General features: G+C 40.6%; 1 protein-coding gene across 1 annotated transcript in view; it reads right to left on the bottom strand.

Moving 5' to 3' along the window:
- Positions 1-1253: 1253 nt before the first annotated feature.
- PPP1R3E (protein phosphatase 1 regulatory subunit 3E) overlaps positions 1254-20023 on the bottom strand; it is a 32661-nt gene continuing 13891 nt past the window's right edge. The window contains 2 exon segments of the mRNA XM_053700583.1: positions 1254-2101; positions 2103-2222. Coding sequence (XP_053556558.1) covers positions 1736-2101; positions 2103-2222 — 486 coding nt within the window. The 3' untranslated portion in view covers positions 1254-1735.

Genomic DNA, 20023 nt, shown 5'->3' with positions numbered 1-20023 from the left:
GAGCTATATTACAGCTCTGCTGTGGGTGTCCTCTTGCAATTTCCTGTTGGGAATGAGAATATCCCACAAGTAATGGATGATCCGTGGATTGGATACACCTTACAAGAGAAATAAGTTATTTTGCAACTTGTAATACCTGTGCAACCCTAAATGTGAAAAAGCCATAACGCGTTCAGTATTTTTGCAACTGATTTGCTGCACGACTTGAAATCTTTCCCTAAGTGTTCATAACCTGCACATCTTGTGCCTAGGCTTGCCAGCTGTCTTGCACAAACATGCTGGACAACCAGAAAGTGACCTGGAGGAAAGAGATAGGTGGGTTCATGATTAGGCAACAGATCTAACACCATAGCATACAGCCAATCAACCATACGCCATATTTTACTGGAAAACCAGTTAAAATACTGTAAAGTCTGGTTAAATACTGGACACCTAGCAACCCTGTCTGGGTCTCATTCTGCGTTTATAGAATTTAACTCATTCTCTTTACATTCTCTTTATTTTAAGCCTCCCTGTTATAACATAAATCTGTACCAAAAGCTTTACCTTATTATATGATTAGTATTACTGTCAGCATTAGAACACTGAGCACTAATATATCATATCCAGCATTATTCTGATAAGCTTGGATGTTGCACCTATGGTATGTGCAATGAAAACACTTTTGCTGTGAGGTTGGTTCCAAAACTGCATGATTTAACACTGAATGTAATGCACAAACCTCTAGCAACCTGAAGTTGCTTTATAATATACATAATGCTGGTATAATGGGGTTGAGTGTAACATATGGAAACTTTGTATAAGGTAGTTAGAAGATGTAACAGTCTAATGAAGTTATACATAAAATCTACATTTATTTGGTATAATATTGATTGCTGCAAAGAACAGCCACTTTGGGTTAGATTTATCAATTTGCAAACAGACAGGGTTCACATGTTCTGAACCTGTCCGCATTCATCGCAAATTGTGGGTCAATAAATTGCTGCTTCATAAATATCAGTTGTAGACTCAAATTAGCAAGCTTGCAACCAATCAGGAGTCTATGTATGATAAGTCTACAAATAATATGCATGTACTCCAAAAAAGATGGCTGAGTGCAATATCCACAAGTTCATACATCACTCCCCATCTTTTTTAAACCAAATGTCTTTATTACACTAGTTTTGTTTTGCTATTAAATACTTTGTTTTAATTTTTTGCATTAATCTGAAGTTTGTATCCTCAGCTATAAAATAACAACAAATACCCAGCATTGTACTTCAGATATACACTAAAATGTTATTAAATTCTATATTATCACATAATATTATCAATTTGTACTGTAAATTGATGCACCAATACCCAGTTGCATACGCTGTATTGCACAATTATCAGCATAATTCTGCATTAAAACTGCCAGTCTTCTGTAACCAATTGTAGTTTTGCATAGGTCACTAAACACAACTTTTTTTTTGTTTTACTCTGTCCCATAGTTGCTTCTCACTTGTACTTCAAGGTTAGATTTTATTAGCAATCTTTAAATTTCTGTGTCATATGTACCTCGGTCTACTAGGTTCTAATCCGCCTAATATTTTCCTTATTGTGTCTTACAACTCTGAATTAGTCTTTTTTTACCCTTCAATGCTGTTTTTTTTCAACCTTGCAAGCACCACAGGATCTATGTTGTGTCCCTTTTTTTGGTGTCAGTTTGATGTTCAATAATTAATATATATGTCAGTTATTTGGGCATCTTTATCTAGATAAAATGGATCCACCCATTTTCCGAATGGTCTTGTTCTTCTCCTGGAGCTCCCAAGGAGTAGTTTTTGCCATTGTTATTATCCCAGAATTCTTCCTCCCCAACTTGATAGCGAATGGCAAATTGCAGTGATGAAGCCTGGTGCCTATCTTGAGGGGGTAGAGGAAGACGGAATGTAAACAGATCTGTACCAGGGTGTCCAGGCCCACCATGGCAGAGGCGTGCAGCATAAAGAGCATGTGTGTCATGGTAAGTACGCCATCCATCCATGGAGTAGCGCACAATGACCCGCTTCTCATATGCCAGGTCCAAGACCCTCACTGAACCCCAGAGGAAGCAGCTCTCACAGCGCATGCTCTGCAGGGGACACTCGCTGATCCCATGTCTGCTTATCCCACGCAGGCCGTTCCCATGTGTGCTTTTCCCACATCCCACGTTCAGACTGCCAAGAGGGTGACAAAGCATGACGAGCCTCACACCAACCCTGAAAAAAAAATAACTTGATATGAAACCTGCTAGCTTCCTTATTTTACATAACACACAAAATAAATGCAAAACAAATATAAAATATAGATGACAATGTGACATATCAAACTGATGGGAAGGTTAAATCAGGTAGCATACATTCATTTGTTGTCCTTATTCTATCTATAAGGGTTTATTTTAAAATAATATTTATTTTATTTTATTTTTTTTTAAACTGATGTTCCCATCTTAGAAAAATTATTGTATCAAACATTGGGTTAGAGTATGAGTGGAGCTCTGAGTATAGTGTGTGAGCAATAAGGGGTCAAAAATAGCGTTCTCTTGAGTGCAATCTAATTTAAAGTATGAAGGGTACGAAGGGTTTGACGTGATTTCAGAGCTCTGGTTAACTGTTACATGAGACAAAAAACATCAAAAATACATTTAAAAATACACTTACACTCATAATAACACTGTATGATAGAAAAAAGGGCTGAAAGATATGAGGTACCAGCTGTTATAAAAAAAAAAGCAGGCAAATGGCTTTAACATAGAGGATACACACATCCACATGTCTAAATATGTATATATATTTTAAATATATAAATATATGTACATAGATGCGTGTACATATGTATTTACATTATTATATATATACAGGGAGTGCAGAATTATTAGGCAAATGAGTATTTTGACCACATCATCCTCTTTATGCATGTTGTCTTACTCCAAGCTGTATAGGCTCGAAAGCCTACTACCAATTAAGCATATTAGGTGATGTGCATCTCTGTAATGAGAAGGGGTGTGGTCTAATGACATCAACACCCTATATCAGCTGTGCATAATTATTAGGCAACTTCCTTTCCTTTGGCAAAATGGGTCAAAAGAAGGACTTGACAGACTCAGAAAAGTCAAAAATAGTGAGATATCTTGCAGAGGGATGCAGCACTCTTAAAATTGCAAAGCTTCTGAAGCGTGATCATCGAACAATCAAGCGTTTAATTCAAAATAGTCAACAGGGTCGCAAGAAGCGTGTGGAAAAACCAAGGCGCAAAATAACTGCCCATGAACTGAGAAAAGTCAAGCGTGCAGCTGCCAAGATGCCACTTGCCACCAGTTTGGCCATATTTCAGAGCTGCAACATCACTGGAGTGCCCAAAAGCACAAGGTGTGCAATACTCAGAGACATGGCCAAGGTAAGAAAGGCTGAAAGACGACCACCACTGAACAAGACACAGAAGCTGAAACGTCAAGACTGGGCCAAGAAATATCTCAAGACTGATTTTTCTAAGGTTTTATGGACTGATGAAATGAGAGTGAGTCTTGATGGGCCAGATGGATGGGCCCGTGGCTGGATTGGTAAAGGGCAGAGAGCTCCAGTCCGACTCAGACGCCAGCAAGGTGGAGGTGGAGTACTGGTTTGGGCTGCTATCATCAAAGATGAGCTTGTGGGGCCTTTTCGGGTTGAGGATGGAGTCAAACTCAACTCCCAGTCCTACTGCCAGTTTCTGGAAGACACCTTCTTCAAGCAGTGGTACAGGAAGAAGTCTGCATCCTTCAAGAAAAACATGATTTTCATGCAGGACAATGCTCCATCACATGCGTCCAAGTACTCCACAGCATGGCTGGCAAGAAAGGGTATAAAAGAAGAAAATCTAATGACATGGCCTCCTTGTTCACCTGATCTGAACCCCATTGAGAACCTGTGGTCCATCATCAAATGTGAGATTTACAAGGAGGGAAAACAGTACACCTCTCTGAACAGTGTCTGGGAGGCTGTGGTTGCTGCTGCACGCAATGTTGATGGTGAACAGATCAAAACACTGACAGAATCCATGGATGGCAGGCTTTTGAGTGTCCTTGCAAAGAAAGGTGGCTATATTGGTCACTGATTTCTTTTTGTTTTGTTTTTGAATGTCAGAAATGTATATTTGTGAATGTTGAGATGTTATATTGGTTTCACTGGTAAAAATAAATAATTGAAATGGGTATATATTTGTTTTTTGTTAAGTTGCCTAATAATTATGCACAGTAATAGTCACCTGCACACACAGATATCCCCCTAAAATAGCTATAACTAAAAACAAACTAAAAACTACTTCCAAAACTATTCAGCTTTGATATTAATGAGTTTTTTGGGTTCATTGAGAACATGGTTGTTGTTCAATAATAAAATTAATCCTCAAAAATACAACTTGCCTAATAATTCTGCACTCCCTGTATATATATATATATATATATATATATATATATATATATATATATATATATATATATATATATATATATATATATATGTGTGTGTGTGTGTGTGTGTGTATATATATATATGTGTGTATATACATTTATTAAAATTATGGTGGAGATTAAAATCCTCCATGTCACAAAAGTAAATCAATAAAAATGTTGCATAGGAAATTTGCACATCCAGGCTTGCTTTTACCCAGGAAAACTCCATATACACTGTTACCAATGCACAAGAGAATTCTGGGTAAGATATGAAAATTAGATATCCAAAATCTCAGATTTTTTGCTTCATACTGTGTTAACACACAGCGATTCCCTAAAGAGCAAATACAGAAATCACAGCTAGACAATCTGTTTCGTTCTTGTTGGAATTTATCAGTAGCAGATAGAAAAAAACATAATTTATGCTTACTTGCTAAATTAATTTATTTCATGGTGGTGAGAATCCACGATTCATTACTCTTCCCTACCACTAGAGGAGGCAAATATTGCCAAAACCCAAGAGCTCTATGAAACCCCTCTCACCTCACAGGAAACAGTCTAACAAACAGCCAAGCAAAATGAGGCGGGAAAAGAAATAAGAGCAAAAAATAAAAGAAGTGCAATGTGTGTAAGAAAAAACCCCCACCAGCAAACACAGGGCGGGGTCTCACCATGAAAGAAATTAATTTATAAGGTAAGCATAAATTATGTTTTTTTATACAGGTTGTGATAATCCACAATCTATTACTTATGGGAACAAATACCCATGCTGTGGACTCCACCAGTAATGAGACAAAATGTGCGGGGTTTAAAAAACATCTTTTTTCACTGAAGAACTAAATCCACAACCCCACAAAAAAACAAAAAAGGGTGTTTTTTTAATGCACTTAAAATTTAAACAATTGGCAAAAATCAAGCTGAGAAAATTTCCTGAAGGACTTTCTTACCAAAGGCTTCCACAGAAGAAGCAAAAACATTAAAATGGTAGAATGCAAAGAAGACCAAGTAGATGCCTTGCAAATTTGGTCAACTGAAGACTCATTCTTGAAGCCCAAGAAGTGGCAACTGATCTTGTAGAATGTGCAGTAGTAATCAGTTTCAATGAAGGCTAACCTGCCACCAAGTAAGCCTTGTGAATCAAAAGTTCAACCAAGAGGCCAATGAAACAGCAGAAACGTTCTTTTCTTTCCTAGAAAAAGTTAAAATACAAACTAGAAGCTTGTCTAAAATCCTTAGTAGCAACAATATAATACGTCAATGCTCTAACAACATCCACATTATTCAAAAATCTCTCTGAAGCATTCTTGGGATTAGGACACAAAGAAGGGACAACAACTTCCCTACTGATATTTTCTGAAGACACAACTTCAGGAAAAAAATATAAATGTAGTCCTTCAGACAGCCTTATCCTGATGAATGATAAGAAAAGTATGAACACAAGAAAAAGTAGACAATTCAGAAACTCTTCTAGCATAAGAGATAACCAAAAGAAACAAAACCTTCCAAGAAAGAAGCTTAATATCCATATTATGCATAGGCTCAAAATGAGGAGCCTACAAATCCTTTAACACCAAGTTAAGACTCTAGAGATAAGAAATTGGCTTGATCACAGACTTAATTCATACCAAAGCCTGAACAAAACCAAGAATGTTAGGAAGATTAGCAATCTCCCTTAACGAATTGGCACATAAGTCCTTATCACAACCATCCTGTAAGAACAGCAACATTCTAGTAATTCTAAAAGAATACCAGGAAAAGCCTGGAAATATACACCAATTAATAAAATCTTCCTAGTCACAGGCGTACAAGCCTGGATTAAAGTATCAATCACAAAATTTGAGAAACCTCTTTGTTTAAGAACTAACCATTTAATCTCCATGCCATCAAGCTTAGAGATTTGAGATCTGGATGGAAAAAACAAACCTTGAGACAGAAGGTCTGGTCAAAGTGGAAAAGGCCATGGAGGACAACTGGACATCTGAAACAGATTGCAAAACAAGTCCTGTGAGGCCATGTTTGGGCAATCAGGATTACTGATGATTACTCTAGCATACCTCCCAAAATTTCAAAATTCAAAAGAGGGACAGCCCCCCCCACCCCACCCCTGCAAAAAGTGGAGGGCATGAGCAGGGACGGGCTTAAAAAATCATATCTTTTAATGCTCTTAGGCAGCAAATCAAACACAAGCTCAAACCACTGGTATAGCTATGTGAGCTCTGTATTTAATTAGCCTTTGCAGAAACAGTGCTAAATATTTTTATCTTAATTGGACATTTAATAATAGATTCTTTAAAACTGTTCTATGCATTCCCCATTAATATTCTAGATTCTGGCCTTTAAAGTCAGCAAAAATGCACAGTAACACACTTCATAACATACACTTACACACACACTACATAGCATACACTTACACATGCAGATACACACAAACTACTTAGCATACACTTACACATGCAGACACACACACACACACATTACATATCATACACTTATACAGGCAGATACACACTGCATAGCATACACTTATACATACAGAAACATACACACACACACTACATAGCATACACTTACACATGCAGATACACACACACTACATAGCATACACTTATACATGTAGATACACACACACACACTACATAGCTTACACTTATATATGCAGATACACACACACACTACATAGCTTTCACTTATACATGCAGACACACACACACTACATAGCATACACTTATACATGCAGATACACACACACACACACTTATACATACAGATACACACACACTACAAAGCTTACACTTATACATGCAGCTACACACACAAACACACTACATAGCATACACTTATACATGCAGATACACACACACACTTATAGATACAGATAGACACACACACTACAAGCCAGCTGCTTCTGAGTATGGGCCCAATAGAATTTTTTTTTAATGCATGGTGGGCAATGAGGGACAGATGGCTAGCAACCTGGGACAGACCCCTAAAATTGGGACTGTCCCACAAAAATTGGAACAGTTGGGGGGTATGCTCTAGCCTTATCTACAAAATCACTTAGGGAAGAAGAACCAGAGGAGGAAACAGATACAAACTCCAGCTGAGAGTCCCTGGACCTCACAAAGTAACTGGGAAGTTTGTTGCTCAAACGAGAAGCCATCAGATCTATCTCTGAGAGACCCCAAAGATCCACAATCTAATTTAACATATTCTGGTGAAGAGACTATGGCCCCTATTTATCAAGGTCTGTCGGACCTGATCCGACAGTGCGGATCAGGTCCGACAGACCTCGCTGAATACGGCGAGCAATAAGCTCGCCGTATTCAGCATTGCACCAGCATCTCACAAGAGGGGGGCAGTCAATCAACCCGATCGTACTCGATCGGGTTGATTTCCGGCGATGTCTGTCCGCCTGCTCAGAGCAGGCGGACAGGTTATGGAGCAGCAGTCTTTGTGACCGCTGCTTCATAACTACTGTTTCTGGTGAGCCTGCAGGATCACCAGAAACATGGGACATCAAGCTCCATACGGAGCTTGATAAATATGCCCCTATTCCTCTGGATGCAGAGTCTGACTGAGAAAATCTGCTTCCCAGTTCTCTCCTGGAATATGAACTGCAGAGACTAGACAGTAGTTGACTGCTACCCATCAAAGAATTGAGACACTTCCCTCATGGCTAGGGAATTGTGGGTTTCTCACCTGATGACATAAGCCACTGCTGTGACATTGTCTGATTGAAAGTGGAGATGAGACTCCATTTTTAACAGAGGCCAAGTCTGAAGAGCTGCATCTGTAGTGATCACAGTCCAGGTAGGATGAGTGAAAGAAGCCCCTGAAAAATGAACTGATGATCCAGCCACCAAGTCAGAGACTGGCTTGTACTGTGATCCAGAAAAATCTTTTGAGATAGCTGATGATCCCTGCACCCCTGACGAAGCATACAAAGCTGAAGAGGTCTCATGTGATATTGAGAAAATGGAATTGCATATGAAGCTGCAATCATGAGATCCAGTACTTCCAAACAAAGAGCAACAGAGGGAAAGGAGAGAGACTGAAGGTTGAGACAGGCTGAAACCAATTTTAGCCTTCTCTGATCTGTTAGAGAAAGGACTCATGGAGACTGAATCTATATGAAACCCCAGAAAAGTAACTCTTGTCTGAGGCACTAAAGAACTGTTTGGAAAATTGACAGTCTGTTGGTGTGGAATTTTGCTAAAAAAGAGATGGACCTTGAACCAAGATATCGTCTAGGTTAGGAAACACTGCAATACCCTGAGATCTGTTTACAGACAACGGGCACCCAGAACCTTTATGAGAATGCTTGGAACTGTAACCAGGCCAAATTGTAGAGCAACAAACTGAAAATGTGTGTCTAGAAAGGCAAACCTCAGAAACTGGTAATGTTCCCTGTGAATTGGAACATGCAGATAAGTATCCTTTAAATCAGGGGTCTCAAAGTAACCTCTATTTAGATTCTACCTTCCCCTTTTATTTGAAGAGATTTATTTATGCATAATAAATCATAAATCTGTGTGCTTAATAAATTGTGTGTTATAATTTAACTGTACTTTGGTGGTATCTTTAGCTACTTTTAGCGCCCTCACTTTAAACTGTTTTTTTACCGGCCCACGTGCCAATTTCCGGCCCACAAACCGGTTACAATGCGGCCCGCCACTGACAACCCATAACTGAGAACTGTGGCCTGATTAATGTAACCCCGGGGGCGGGTGGAGCTGCAGATCCAGGCCCATGCTCCTAGATAAACCGCTGAGTGTTCAGCATGTAAAAAAATGGCGCCATAGCTGTTTGTTGGTGTGGCAGATGAGGAGCAAAGCGAGCGAGTAAGTAGAGGAGTGTTTTGCCAGGAGCTTGTATTTGGCCTGGACTCTGGAGCGAGCAGTTATGAGGGGACCCAGAACTTCACTGGGGGAGTGTGGTGTCACTCAGTGAGACTATGGGGCAAACTGAGCCTGAGCAGGCAGCAGCAGAGACAGTCAGGAGCAGCAGCAGAGGTGGACAAGTAAGGGTGCTTGAGTAAGGTATGTTCCAAGCTGCCTTATAGTGATTTGTTTGTGTTTGTATGTAAAATGTCTATCTAAGAGGTGTATAGCTTGCTTTATTGTTTAAAATACTGTGCCATGCCATAACGTGTGTGTGGTTCTGTGTGTGTGTGTCTCATGTGTGTGTGGGTCTGTGTGAGTTTTTGTGGGTCTGTGTGTGTGTCTCTTGGGTGTGTGTGGGTCTGTGTGTGTGGGCGGGTCTGTAAGTCTCCTCTGAAACGATACCTACGCAGATGCTCCCGTACTGCTGAGCGACACTGGAAGAAATCTCGGAGTTCAGCTGACTTTCTTCACTACAAGTTCATCCTGAACTCCTACTATTCTGCCCTTAATCTTTATAAGCAACAATAATTCTCTAATCTCATCTATACTCTTTCCTCTAACCCTAAAGGCTGTGACACACTGCAAGCGGAGCGGCGTGCAGCGTGTACATGCAGCTGTGTGCGCTCAGTGTGTCCTGCCTTTTCATCTCTGAGCACTCTGCTGCGTCAGGTCACGTAGCTAAGCGCTCAGAGATGAAATATTTGAACTTCAGAATCGATGCGACGCGGAGCGAAGCAGCTGCTTTGCCTCGCGCCGCATCGCTTGCAGTGTGTCACAGCCTTAAAAGTCTGTTCTCCACGTTCAATACTCTTCTCCGCCCACCCCCACCTCCTAACACAACCTCTCTCTCAGCTCAAGATTTTGCCAGCCACTTCAATAACAAAATTGACTCCATCAGAAGTGATATCAGCTCTCAACATACTTCCAATCTCCCACCCCCTCAAAAGTTCACAATCACCCAAAACCCAAATATCCAAAAAGTAAGCTCTTTTGCCCCTGTTAACGAGGATGAAGATTCTGCCCTTATACTGTCCTCCCACCTCACTACCTGTCCCCTCAACCCCATCCCCTCACAGCTACTCCCCTCCCTCTCTTCTACCCTCACCCCCATACTCACACACATTTTCAACCTCTCCCTCAGCACTGGTATATTTCCCTCATCTCTAAAACATGCACTGGTCACACCTATACTCAAAAAACCTTCCCTCGATCCAACCTCCCCATCCAACTACCACCCTATTTCCCTAATCCTTTGTGCATCAAAGCTCCTCGAAAAGCTAGTTTACGCACGTCTATCCCATTTCCTTACACTAAACTCTCTTCTTGACCCACTGCAATCTGGATTTTGTTCCCATCACTCTACAGAGACAGCAATTGTAAAGGTTACCAACGACCTACTTACAGCAAAATTCAAAGGCTACTTCTCTCTGCTTAGCCTCCTTGACCTGTCTGCAGCCTTTGAGACTGTTGACCACCCTCTTCCGCTCCAAACCCTCCAATCCTTCAGCATCTGTGACACAGCACTCTTGTGGTTCTCTTCCTATCTGACTAATCGTACATTTAGTGTAACCTTCTCCGGAGCATCCTCTGCCCCGTTACCACTTTCTGTTGGGGTACCTCAAGGCTCTGTCCTTGGTCCCCTTCTCTTTTCAATCTACACGTCATCACTAGGTTCCTTAATAAAGTCCCATGGGTTTCAATACCATTTGTATGCCGATGACACCCAAATCTACCTCTCTGCACCAGACCTACCTCCTTCCTTACTAACCCGTGTCACTAACTGTCTTTCTCACATCTCATCTTGGATGTCCTCTCACTACCTTAAGCTAAATCTCTCCAAAACTGAACTCCTTATTTTCCCCCTTCTTCCAATGTCCCCACCCCCAAAATTTCTATAACTGTTGATAATTCCATCATTACCCCTACCCCGCACACCCGATGTCTTGGGGTCACACTTGACTCAGATCTTTCCTTCACTCCTCACATTCACTCCTTGGCTAAAGCCTGCCGCTTCCACCTTAAAAACATCTCTAAAATTAGACAATTCCTTACACAAGATACAACCAAGATTTTAATCCACTCTCTCATCCTTTCCCGCCTCGACTACTGCAACTCCGTCTTCTCTGGTCTACCTAGCTGCCGCATAGCTTCTTTACAATCCATTATGAATGCCTCTGCCAGGCTCATCTTCCTTACGCGTCGCTCTTCATCTGCTGCACCTCTCTGCCAATACCTTCACTGGCTTCCTCTTGCCTCTAGGATTAAACATAAAATCCTCACTCTAATGACATACAAAGCTCTCAACTGCACTGCTCCCCCCTACATCTCAGAACTTGTCTCCAGATACTCTCCTTCCCGTCCCCTTCGATCAGCTCAAGATCTCCTCCTCTCCTCCTCTCTTGTTACTTCCTCACATTCCCGTTTACAGGCCTTCTCCAGACTGGCCCCCATCTTGTGGAATTCCCTGCCTCACTCCATAAGACTCTCCCCTAGTTTTAACAGCTTCAAGCACTCCCTAAAAACTCTACTATTCAGGGATGCATACAACCAACATTAACCTTTTCTAACTCCATTGCTTTCCCCTTGAACCCCTTAGAATGTAAGCCTATGGGCCCAGCTGTTTACAGATTGATTCATAAGAGCCGATTAAAACAGTGAAACTCTTGGCAGGGCCCTCTACCCACTTGACCCCTACAAAAGCTATCCTGTACACCGACTATGTTTACAGTGCTGCGGAATCTGTTGGCGCTCTACAAATACCTGATAATAATAATAATAATAATAAGTGTGTGTGTGGGTCTGTAAGTGTGTGAGTGTGGGTCTGTGTGTGAGTATGGGTCTGTGTGTGTGTGTGTGTGTGAGTGTGGGTCTGTGTGTGTGTGGGGGTCTATGTGTGTGTGTGTGGGTCTGTGTATGGGTCTGTGTGTGTGGGTCAGTGTGTGTATGTGTATGGGTCTGTGTGTGTTTGGGTATGTCTGTGTGTGTTTGTAGGTCTGTGTGTGTGTATGTTTTTGTGTGTGGGGGTCTGTGTGTGTGTGTGTGTGAGTGTGGGTCTGTGTGTGTGTGTGTGTGGGTCTGTGTATGGGTCTGTGTGTGTGGGTCAGTGTGTGTCTGTGTGTGTTTGTGGGTCTGTGTGTATATGTTTTTGTGTGTTGGGGTCTGTGTGTGTGTGGGTCTGTGTGTTTATGAGTGTGGGTGTGTGTGAGTGTGGGTCTATGTGTGTGTGTGTGTCTGTGTATGTGTGTGTGTGTGTGTATGTGTGTGTGGGAGGGGTCTGTGTGTGTGTAGGGGGGTCTGTGTGTGTGTGTGGGTCTGTGTGTGTGTGTGTGGGTCTGTGTGTGTGTGTGTGTGTGTGGGTCTGTGTGTGTGTGTGTGAGTGGGTCTGTGTGTGTGTGTCTGTGTGTGGGGTGGGTCTTTGTGTGTGTGTGGATGGGTGTATGTGTTTGGGTATGTGTGTAAGTCTGTGGGTGGGTCTGTGTGTATGGGGCTATGTGTGTGTGTAGGGTCTGGGATGTGTGTGTGTGTGGGGGGTCTGGGTGTATGTGGGTCTTGTGATGTGTGTGTGTGTGCGGGGGGTCTGGGTGTGTAATAATTACATATATGTATATAGTTAAATTTTGTTTGAAATTTTGGAAGCGGCCCCCATGGGAGAAGAAAACATGACCAGTGGCCCCAAGGTGAGTTGAGTTTGAGACCCCTGGTTTAAGATATCTTTAATTCTTAAAGGAATCTACATTGTACATGACACTGCATATTTTGTCAAGGAGATGTGGTTAACGCCGGAGGGGTGCAGATCAAGCAGGGTTCAGGGGATCAAGTCACCCTTTTAGTATGTTGGCAATTTAATAAGGCACCTGGGGATACCACTTGTTTGGGGTGCTACCTTCTGGGAGGAATAGGGACACTTCAATTCCTGTCCTCAAATTAGGCATGCTAGTGGGAGTAGGCTGCACTTTGATTCGAATCAGCAAAGTGCATGTTGCATGGAGGGTAGCGGCAATGTTTGTAATGTCTGCGCCGTGTAGGCCCACTTGAAATAGGGCCCCACCCCCTACCAGCCGCAGCGACGTGGGTGGTGACGTCACGCTCCCATTGACTTCTATGGGAGAGACATCACTGCGCGCTGGCACTGCTTAACCACACCCTTTTTCTTTGCTGATGTTTTGAATATTGGGCCCTATGAGAGAAGAAGTTAACGCGGCTGTGATATTTTTTTGTCTGCATGCGTTTTTACTTTTAACTTATAATATGGACGCAACCACCACACACGCAAAAAGCCTCCATCAAGCGAAGTTAACATGCAAGCATGAAGGGGGGGGGGGGGAGTATTTTTTATATGTTTAACTGTATATATAATAGAAAATAATTCCTTGACTTGGCTATATGGACAATGCCTGAGAGGTCACTGTGATTGAGAGGACACATTCTCCTGTAGCTTAGCATAAGTGGGAATGATATGCAGAGCTTGGGCTGTTCATTGATTTAGGCCTCAATTCCATAGTAAAAAAGAGAGCTTTTTACACACTGTAGAATACAACTTCACCCAAACTGAGACTATGGCAATTCCTACACTGCTGAGTCAAAAAACTAATTTTTATAAAATCAATATTTATTAGAGAAGTGCTTCTCCCAAAGGCTATGTGATTATATGATAGCAAGAAACGTCTGCACCAGTATAGGGACTGGGCCAAAGCTGCTAGCTTCACTAACATACAGCATGTTTACGTTACATGATCAGAAAGTGGTGAAGCAAAAGGAAACATTTATACTGGGTGACCCCTTTCAGAGCAAAAATAATTGTTTATAGCTTTAATGCGATCACTTATACAAAGGGTGAAAAACCAATAACAACCTTAGAGAATATTAGGTAAACCTGCCAGCAAGCAACATGGTAAGTGGATCTCAACTAAATATTGTCCTTTCTTGCAGCCCCCAGATAAAAGCAGAACTAAGAATATGGCCCTAGTTTTGTGACTTCTGGTGGGTAGGCAAACAAGGTGGCTACAACTTTAAAGAGCTATCGGGAGGGGACAACAGCAGATAGAGGGAACCCTGCAACCTTACCTAAATCTAGGCCTCGTTCTCTGGACATTTTTAGTAAATGTATTATTATTGTGTGTTAAATAGCCATTAATTTATATGTTGCTTTTAGAGCTTCTAAAATATTGATCTGAGACTCCCACGTGTTAGGAAGTTATCCATCACTGGTCTAAATGGGAACAAAAGTTTGTTATGGAGACAAAACCTATAGGCAAAAAAACCCTTATAGAAAACACTATGATTACTCCTGCACTGAAAAAAAAGATCCTTACAGAATGAGTAAGAAATTAAATATATATGCAGAGAGACCTTTCCTTAGAGAGATACTGACAATATATGGAGACAGAAGCTCTTCTTTACGCATGGAAATATAATAACCAATAGATGAAGACTTACAATGAATTGAGACAGGGTTTCCCCTAGAGAATAAGTAAGATGCATAAAGACAGACAAAGAATATATGGAGACAGGATAACCCCTAAATAGTGTGTGTTAGCGTATATGGAGCCACATTGTTAAATAAGTTATGAGTACCCTAGCAGCAATGGAAAAGACAAGGATGAAAGCTCAAAGTTGAAATACAAAATGTAATGGAACATACAGCAATGACCTTTTTGTGCAGATGTGTCAGATGGAGCATAATGTAGTTGGTAACGTCTTCAGAGAATTAGTAACATAATCTTCCGAAAGCAACCACTCAGCATCTTGCCAAGTCAATGCCATTTCCAGATAATGAGTGTGAATTTGTAGTGCCAAGATATAACTTAGAAAATGACAACAGAGAGGTTCATTTTACAATTAGTGACTCCTAAAGCTAATTTAGCACAATACAGACAGACAATGCAGATGAAGAATAGGCAAGTAGGGATGAGTTAATGAACTTGGCTATAGAGCTAATGAATCACAGCAAACATAGCTCCCACTAGGAAGCATCTCTTTGATTCAGGCATCCTGGCATAGGTTATAGCAGGATGGGATTGTAATTTTATGATCAACAATTTCCTTTGATTATTTACTTTACAGGTGTAATGTACACAAATAGTGCAATACAGGCATTACAAGGACAAATTAAGTGTGTGTGCTTCACAGAGGGACTACTAGTTATGGGAATGGAGTAATGTACAAAAAAAGTATAGAGCTATGCAGGAATACTGAAAGGCAGTACCTATAGAAGAAAGACAGTAATAATATGGGGACCTTGAGGGAATAGTTGAAGGGAATACTGTGTATAGAGATATATATGATTAGTAAGTAAAGGCTTACACTGTGCAATCTTAAACCATTCAGATAACCATTAACAAGAAACACTGCTACCCCTGGTAATCCACATGTAAATAATATACTTTCATTCCTCTACAAGCAGTGTTTTTTGTATAAGAAATGTTACCCTCCACCCCCCCAGCCCCCCCATTATTATTTGAGAAGTAGAACTAGATAATATAACCAACCCTGAGCTCGCTTCCATTTAGGGCTCGATCCGATAAAAATCGTTGCCCGCAAAAGTTGGCGACGCCAATATTTGCGCTGGTTTGGTATCCTATATACGGCGTAACCTAGAAGTTACGCGCGTATATTTCTGCCGTCGCCCGTAGTTTTTTGGGCCATAGGCAGGTATACCAAACCAGTGCAGTTTGGTATCCAATATACAGCGTAAGGACTTACGTGGCGTAAATTGAGAAATCTTACTCCATTTTCCCCTTGCCACAAAAAGCAGCCGTAAGAAGCCTTACGCTGACTATTGGAGCCCCGTAACTCCCTAAACTAGCTACAAAATAAACCTAACACCTAACGCATGCGCAATGTCTATCTACCTGTCAACCGCGATCTGCAAAATAAAACCTAACACCTAACGCATGCGCAATGTCTATCTACCTGTCAACCGCAATCCCCCGCCGCAATCCCTAATAAAGTGTTTAACCCCTAAACCGCCGCTCACGGACCCCACCGCCATCTACATAAACTAACCCCCTACTGTAAGCCCCTAAAACCGCCACCATCTAACTGATCTATCCCCTAATGTGAACCCCTTACACCGCCGCCATCTACCTTATCTATCCCCTAATGTGAACCCCTTACAACCGCCGCCATCTACCTTATCTATCCCCTAATCTGACCCCTTACACCGCCACCCACCTATATAAAAATTATTAACCCCTAATCTAATCCCCCTATACCGCCGCCAGCTATATTAATATTATTAACCCCTAATCTAATCCCCCTAAAATAATTATCTCTATTACCAGCCCTTAAAAGGGCCTTTTGCGGGGCTTTTCCCCAAAGTAAACAGCTCTTTTGCCCTATAACCTGCCCTCCCTACACCGCCGCCACCTATATTAATAGTATTAACCCCTAATGTAAGCCCCTTACACCGCCGCCATCTATATTAATAGTATTAACCCCTAATGTAAGCCCCTTACACCGCCGCCATCTATATTAAAATTATTAACCCTTAATATAATCTACCTACCCCGCCGCCAGCTATATTATCTATATTAACCCTAAGTATATTATAGTTAATATAGTTATTACATTATATATATTAACTATATTAACCCTAATTATATTAGGGTTAATATAGTTAATATAGTTACTATAGTATTTATATTAACTATATTAACTCTATCTAACCCTAACACCCCTAACTAAATTCTTATTAAATAAATCTAATTCATATTATAAACTAAAATATTCCTATTTAAATCTAAATACTTACCTATAAAATAAACTCTAAGATAGCTACAATGTAATTAATAATTACATTGTAGCTATGTTAGGGTTTATATTTATTTTACAGGTAAATTGTTAATTATTTTAACTAGGTATAATAGCTATTAAATAGTTATTAACTATTTAATAGCTACCTAGTTAAAATAATTACCCAATTACCTGTAAAATAAATCCTAACCTAAGTTACAAATACACCTACACTATCAATAAATTAAATAAACTACAAATATCTATCTAAAAATACAATTAAATAAACTAAACTAAATTACAAAAAAAACCCCACTAAATTACAAAAAATAAACAAAAGATTACAAGATTTTTAAGCTAATTACACCTATTCTAAGCCCCTAATAAAATAATAAAGCCCCCCAAAATAAAAAAAAATTCCCTACCCTATTCTAAATTAAAAAAAGTTCAAAGCTCTTTTACCTTACCAGCCCTTAAAAGGGCCATTAGCGGGGCATGCCCCAAAGAAAACTGCTCTTTTGCCTGAAAAAAAAACACAATACCACCCCCCAACATTACAATTCACCACCCACATACCCCTAATCTAACCCAAACCCCCCTTAAATAAACCTAACACTACCCCCCTGAAGATCTCCCTACCTTATCTTCACCACGCCGGGCCGAACTCCTCATCCGATCCGGGCGATGTCTATCCAAGCGGCAAAGAAGAGGTCTTCATCCCGGCTATGTCTTTATCCAAGCGGCAGCAAAGTCTTGTTCCATCCGGCAGCATCTTCCATCAAGCGGCATCTTCAATCTTCTTTCTTCGCTCCACCGACGCGGAGCATCCATCCCGGCCGACGACTTAACGACGAATGAGGTACCTTTAAATGACGTCATCCAAGATGGCGTCTGTCGAATTCCGATTGGCTGATAGGATTCTATCAGCCAATCGGAATTAAGGTAGAAAAATCTGATTGGCTGATTGAATCAGCCAATCAGATTCAAGTTCAATCCGATTGGCTGAACCAATCAGCCAATCAGATTGAGCTCGCATTCTATTGGCTGATCGGAACAGCTCAATCTGATTGTCTGATTGGTTCAGCCAATCGGATTGAACTTGAATCTGATTGGCTGATTCAATCAGCCAATCAGATTTTTCTACCTTAATTCCGATTGGCTGATAGAATCCTATCAGCCAATCGGAATTCGACGGACGCCATCTTGGATGACGTCATTTAAAGGTACCTCATTCGTCGTTCAGTCGTCGGCCGGGATGGATGCTCCGTGTCGGAGGAGCGAAGTATGAAGATTGAAGATGCCGCTTGATGGAAGATGCTGCCGGATGGAAGACTTTGCTGCCGCTTGGATAAAGACATCGCCGGGATGAATACTTCTTCTTTGCCGACTGGATAAAGACATCGCCCGGATCGGATGAGGAGTTCGGCCCGGTGTGGTGAAGACAAGGTAGGGAGATATTCAGGGGGGTAGTGTTAGGTTTATTTAAGGGGGGTTTGGGTGGGTTTAGAATAGGGGTATGTGGGTGGTGGGTTGTAATGTTGGGGGGTGGTATTGTGTTTTTTTTTCAGGCAAAAGAGCAGTTTTCTTTGGGGCATGCCCCCACAAAAGGCTCTTTTAAGGGCTGGTAAGGTAAAAGAGCTTTGAACTTTTTTTAATTTAGAATAGGGTAGGGAATTTTTTTTATTTTGGGGGGCTTTATTATTTTATTAGGGGGCTTAGAATAGGTGTAATTAGCTTAAAAATCTTGTAATCTTTTGTTTATTTTTTGTAATTTAGTGGGGGTTTTTTGTAATTTAGTTTAGTTTATTTCATTGTATTTTTAGATAGATATTTGTAGTTTATTTAATTTATTGATAGTGTAGGTGTATTTGTAACTTAGGTTAGGATTTATCTTACAGGTAATTGGGTAATTATTTTAACTAGGTAGCTATTAAATAGTTAATAACTATTTAATAGCTATTATACCTAGTTAAAATAATTAACAATTTACCTGTAAAATAAATATAAACCCTAACATAGCTACAAAGTAATTATTAATTATATTGTAGCTATCTTAGGGTTTATTTTATAGGTAAGTATTTAGATTTAAATAGGAATATTTTAATTAATAATATTAATATTAGATTTATTTTAATAAGAGTTTAGTTAGGGATGTTAGAGTTAGATAGGGTTATTATACTTAATATATATATATTATAATAACGATATTAACTATATTAACCCTAATATAATTAGGGTTAATATAGTTAATATATATAATATAATAATTATATTAACTAGATTAACCCTAATATAATTAGGGTTAATATAGTTAATATAGCTGGCGGCGGTGTAGGGGGATTAGATTAGGGGTTAATACATTTATTATAGGTGGCAGCGGTGTAGGGGGATTTAGATTGTAGGCAAAAGAGCTGATTACTTTGTGACAAAGCCCCGCCAAAAGCCCTTTTAAGAGCAGTTTACTTTGGGGTAATGCCACGCAAAAAGCCCTTTTCAGGGCTATTTGTAGGGTTAGACTTAGGTTTAGTGGTAGGGATAGTTTAGTATTTTAGGGGTTAAATAATTTAATATAGATGGCGGCGGGGTAGGGGCTCACTTTAGGGGGTTATAGATTTAATATAGCTGGCGGGGGTCCGGGAGCAGCGGTTTAGGGGTTAATAACTTTATTAGGTTGCGGCGGGGTTTGGGAGCGGCGGTTTAGGGGTTAATACATATTTTATTGTTAGGATAGAGAGGGGGGGATAGCGGATAGAGGGTTAGACGTGTCGGGCTATGTTTAGGAGGCGTGTTAGACAGTGCGGGTGATTTCATACTTTAGTCAGGTTTTGTAGGCGCCGGCAGTTTCTAAGGTGCCGTAAGTCACTGGCGACGCCAGAAATTTGTACTTGCGCAGATTTCTGGACATCGCTGGTTTATCCGACTTACGGCACGTTAGCAACTGATGGCGCCGTATATTGGATAGCTCGAGATGCGA

This window comes from Bombina bombina, chromosome 2 (genome assembly GCF_027579735.1).
Source record: "Bombina bombina isolate aBomBom1 chromosome 2, aBomBom1.pri, whole genome shotgun sequence".
In the NCBI taxonomy this organism is placed as follows: Eukaryota; Metazoa; Chordata; class Amphibia; order Anura; family Bombinatoridae; genus Bombina; species Bombina bombina.
Note: the sequence above shows the minus strand (reverse complement) of the source record. Positions and strands in the feature narration are given on the sequence as shown.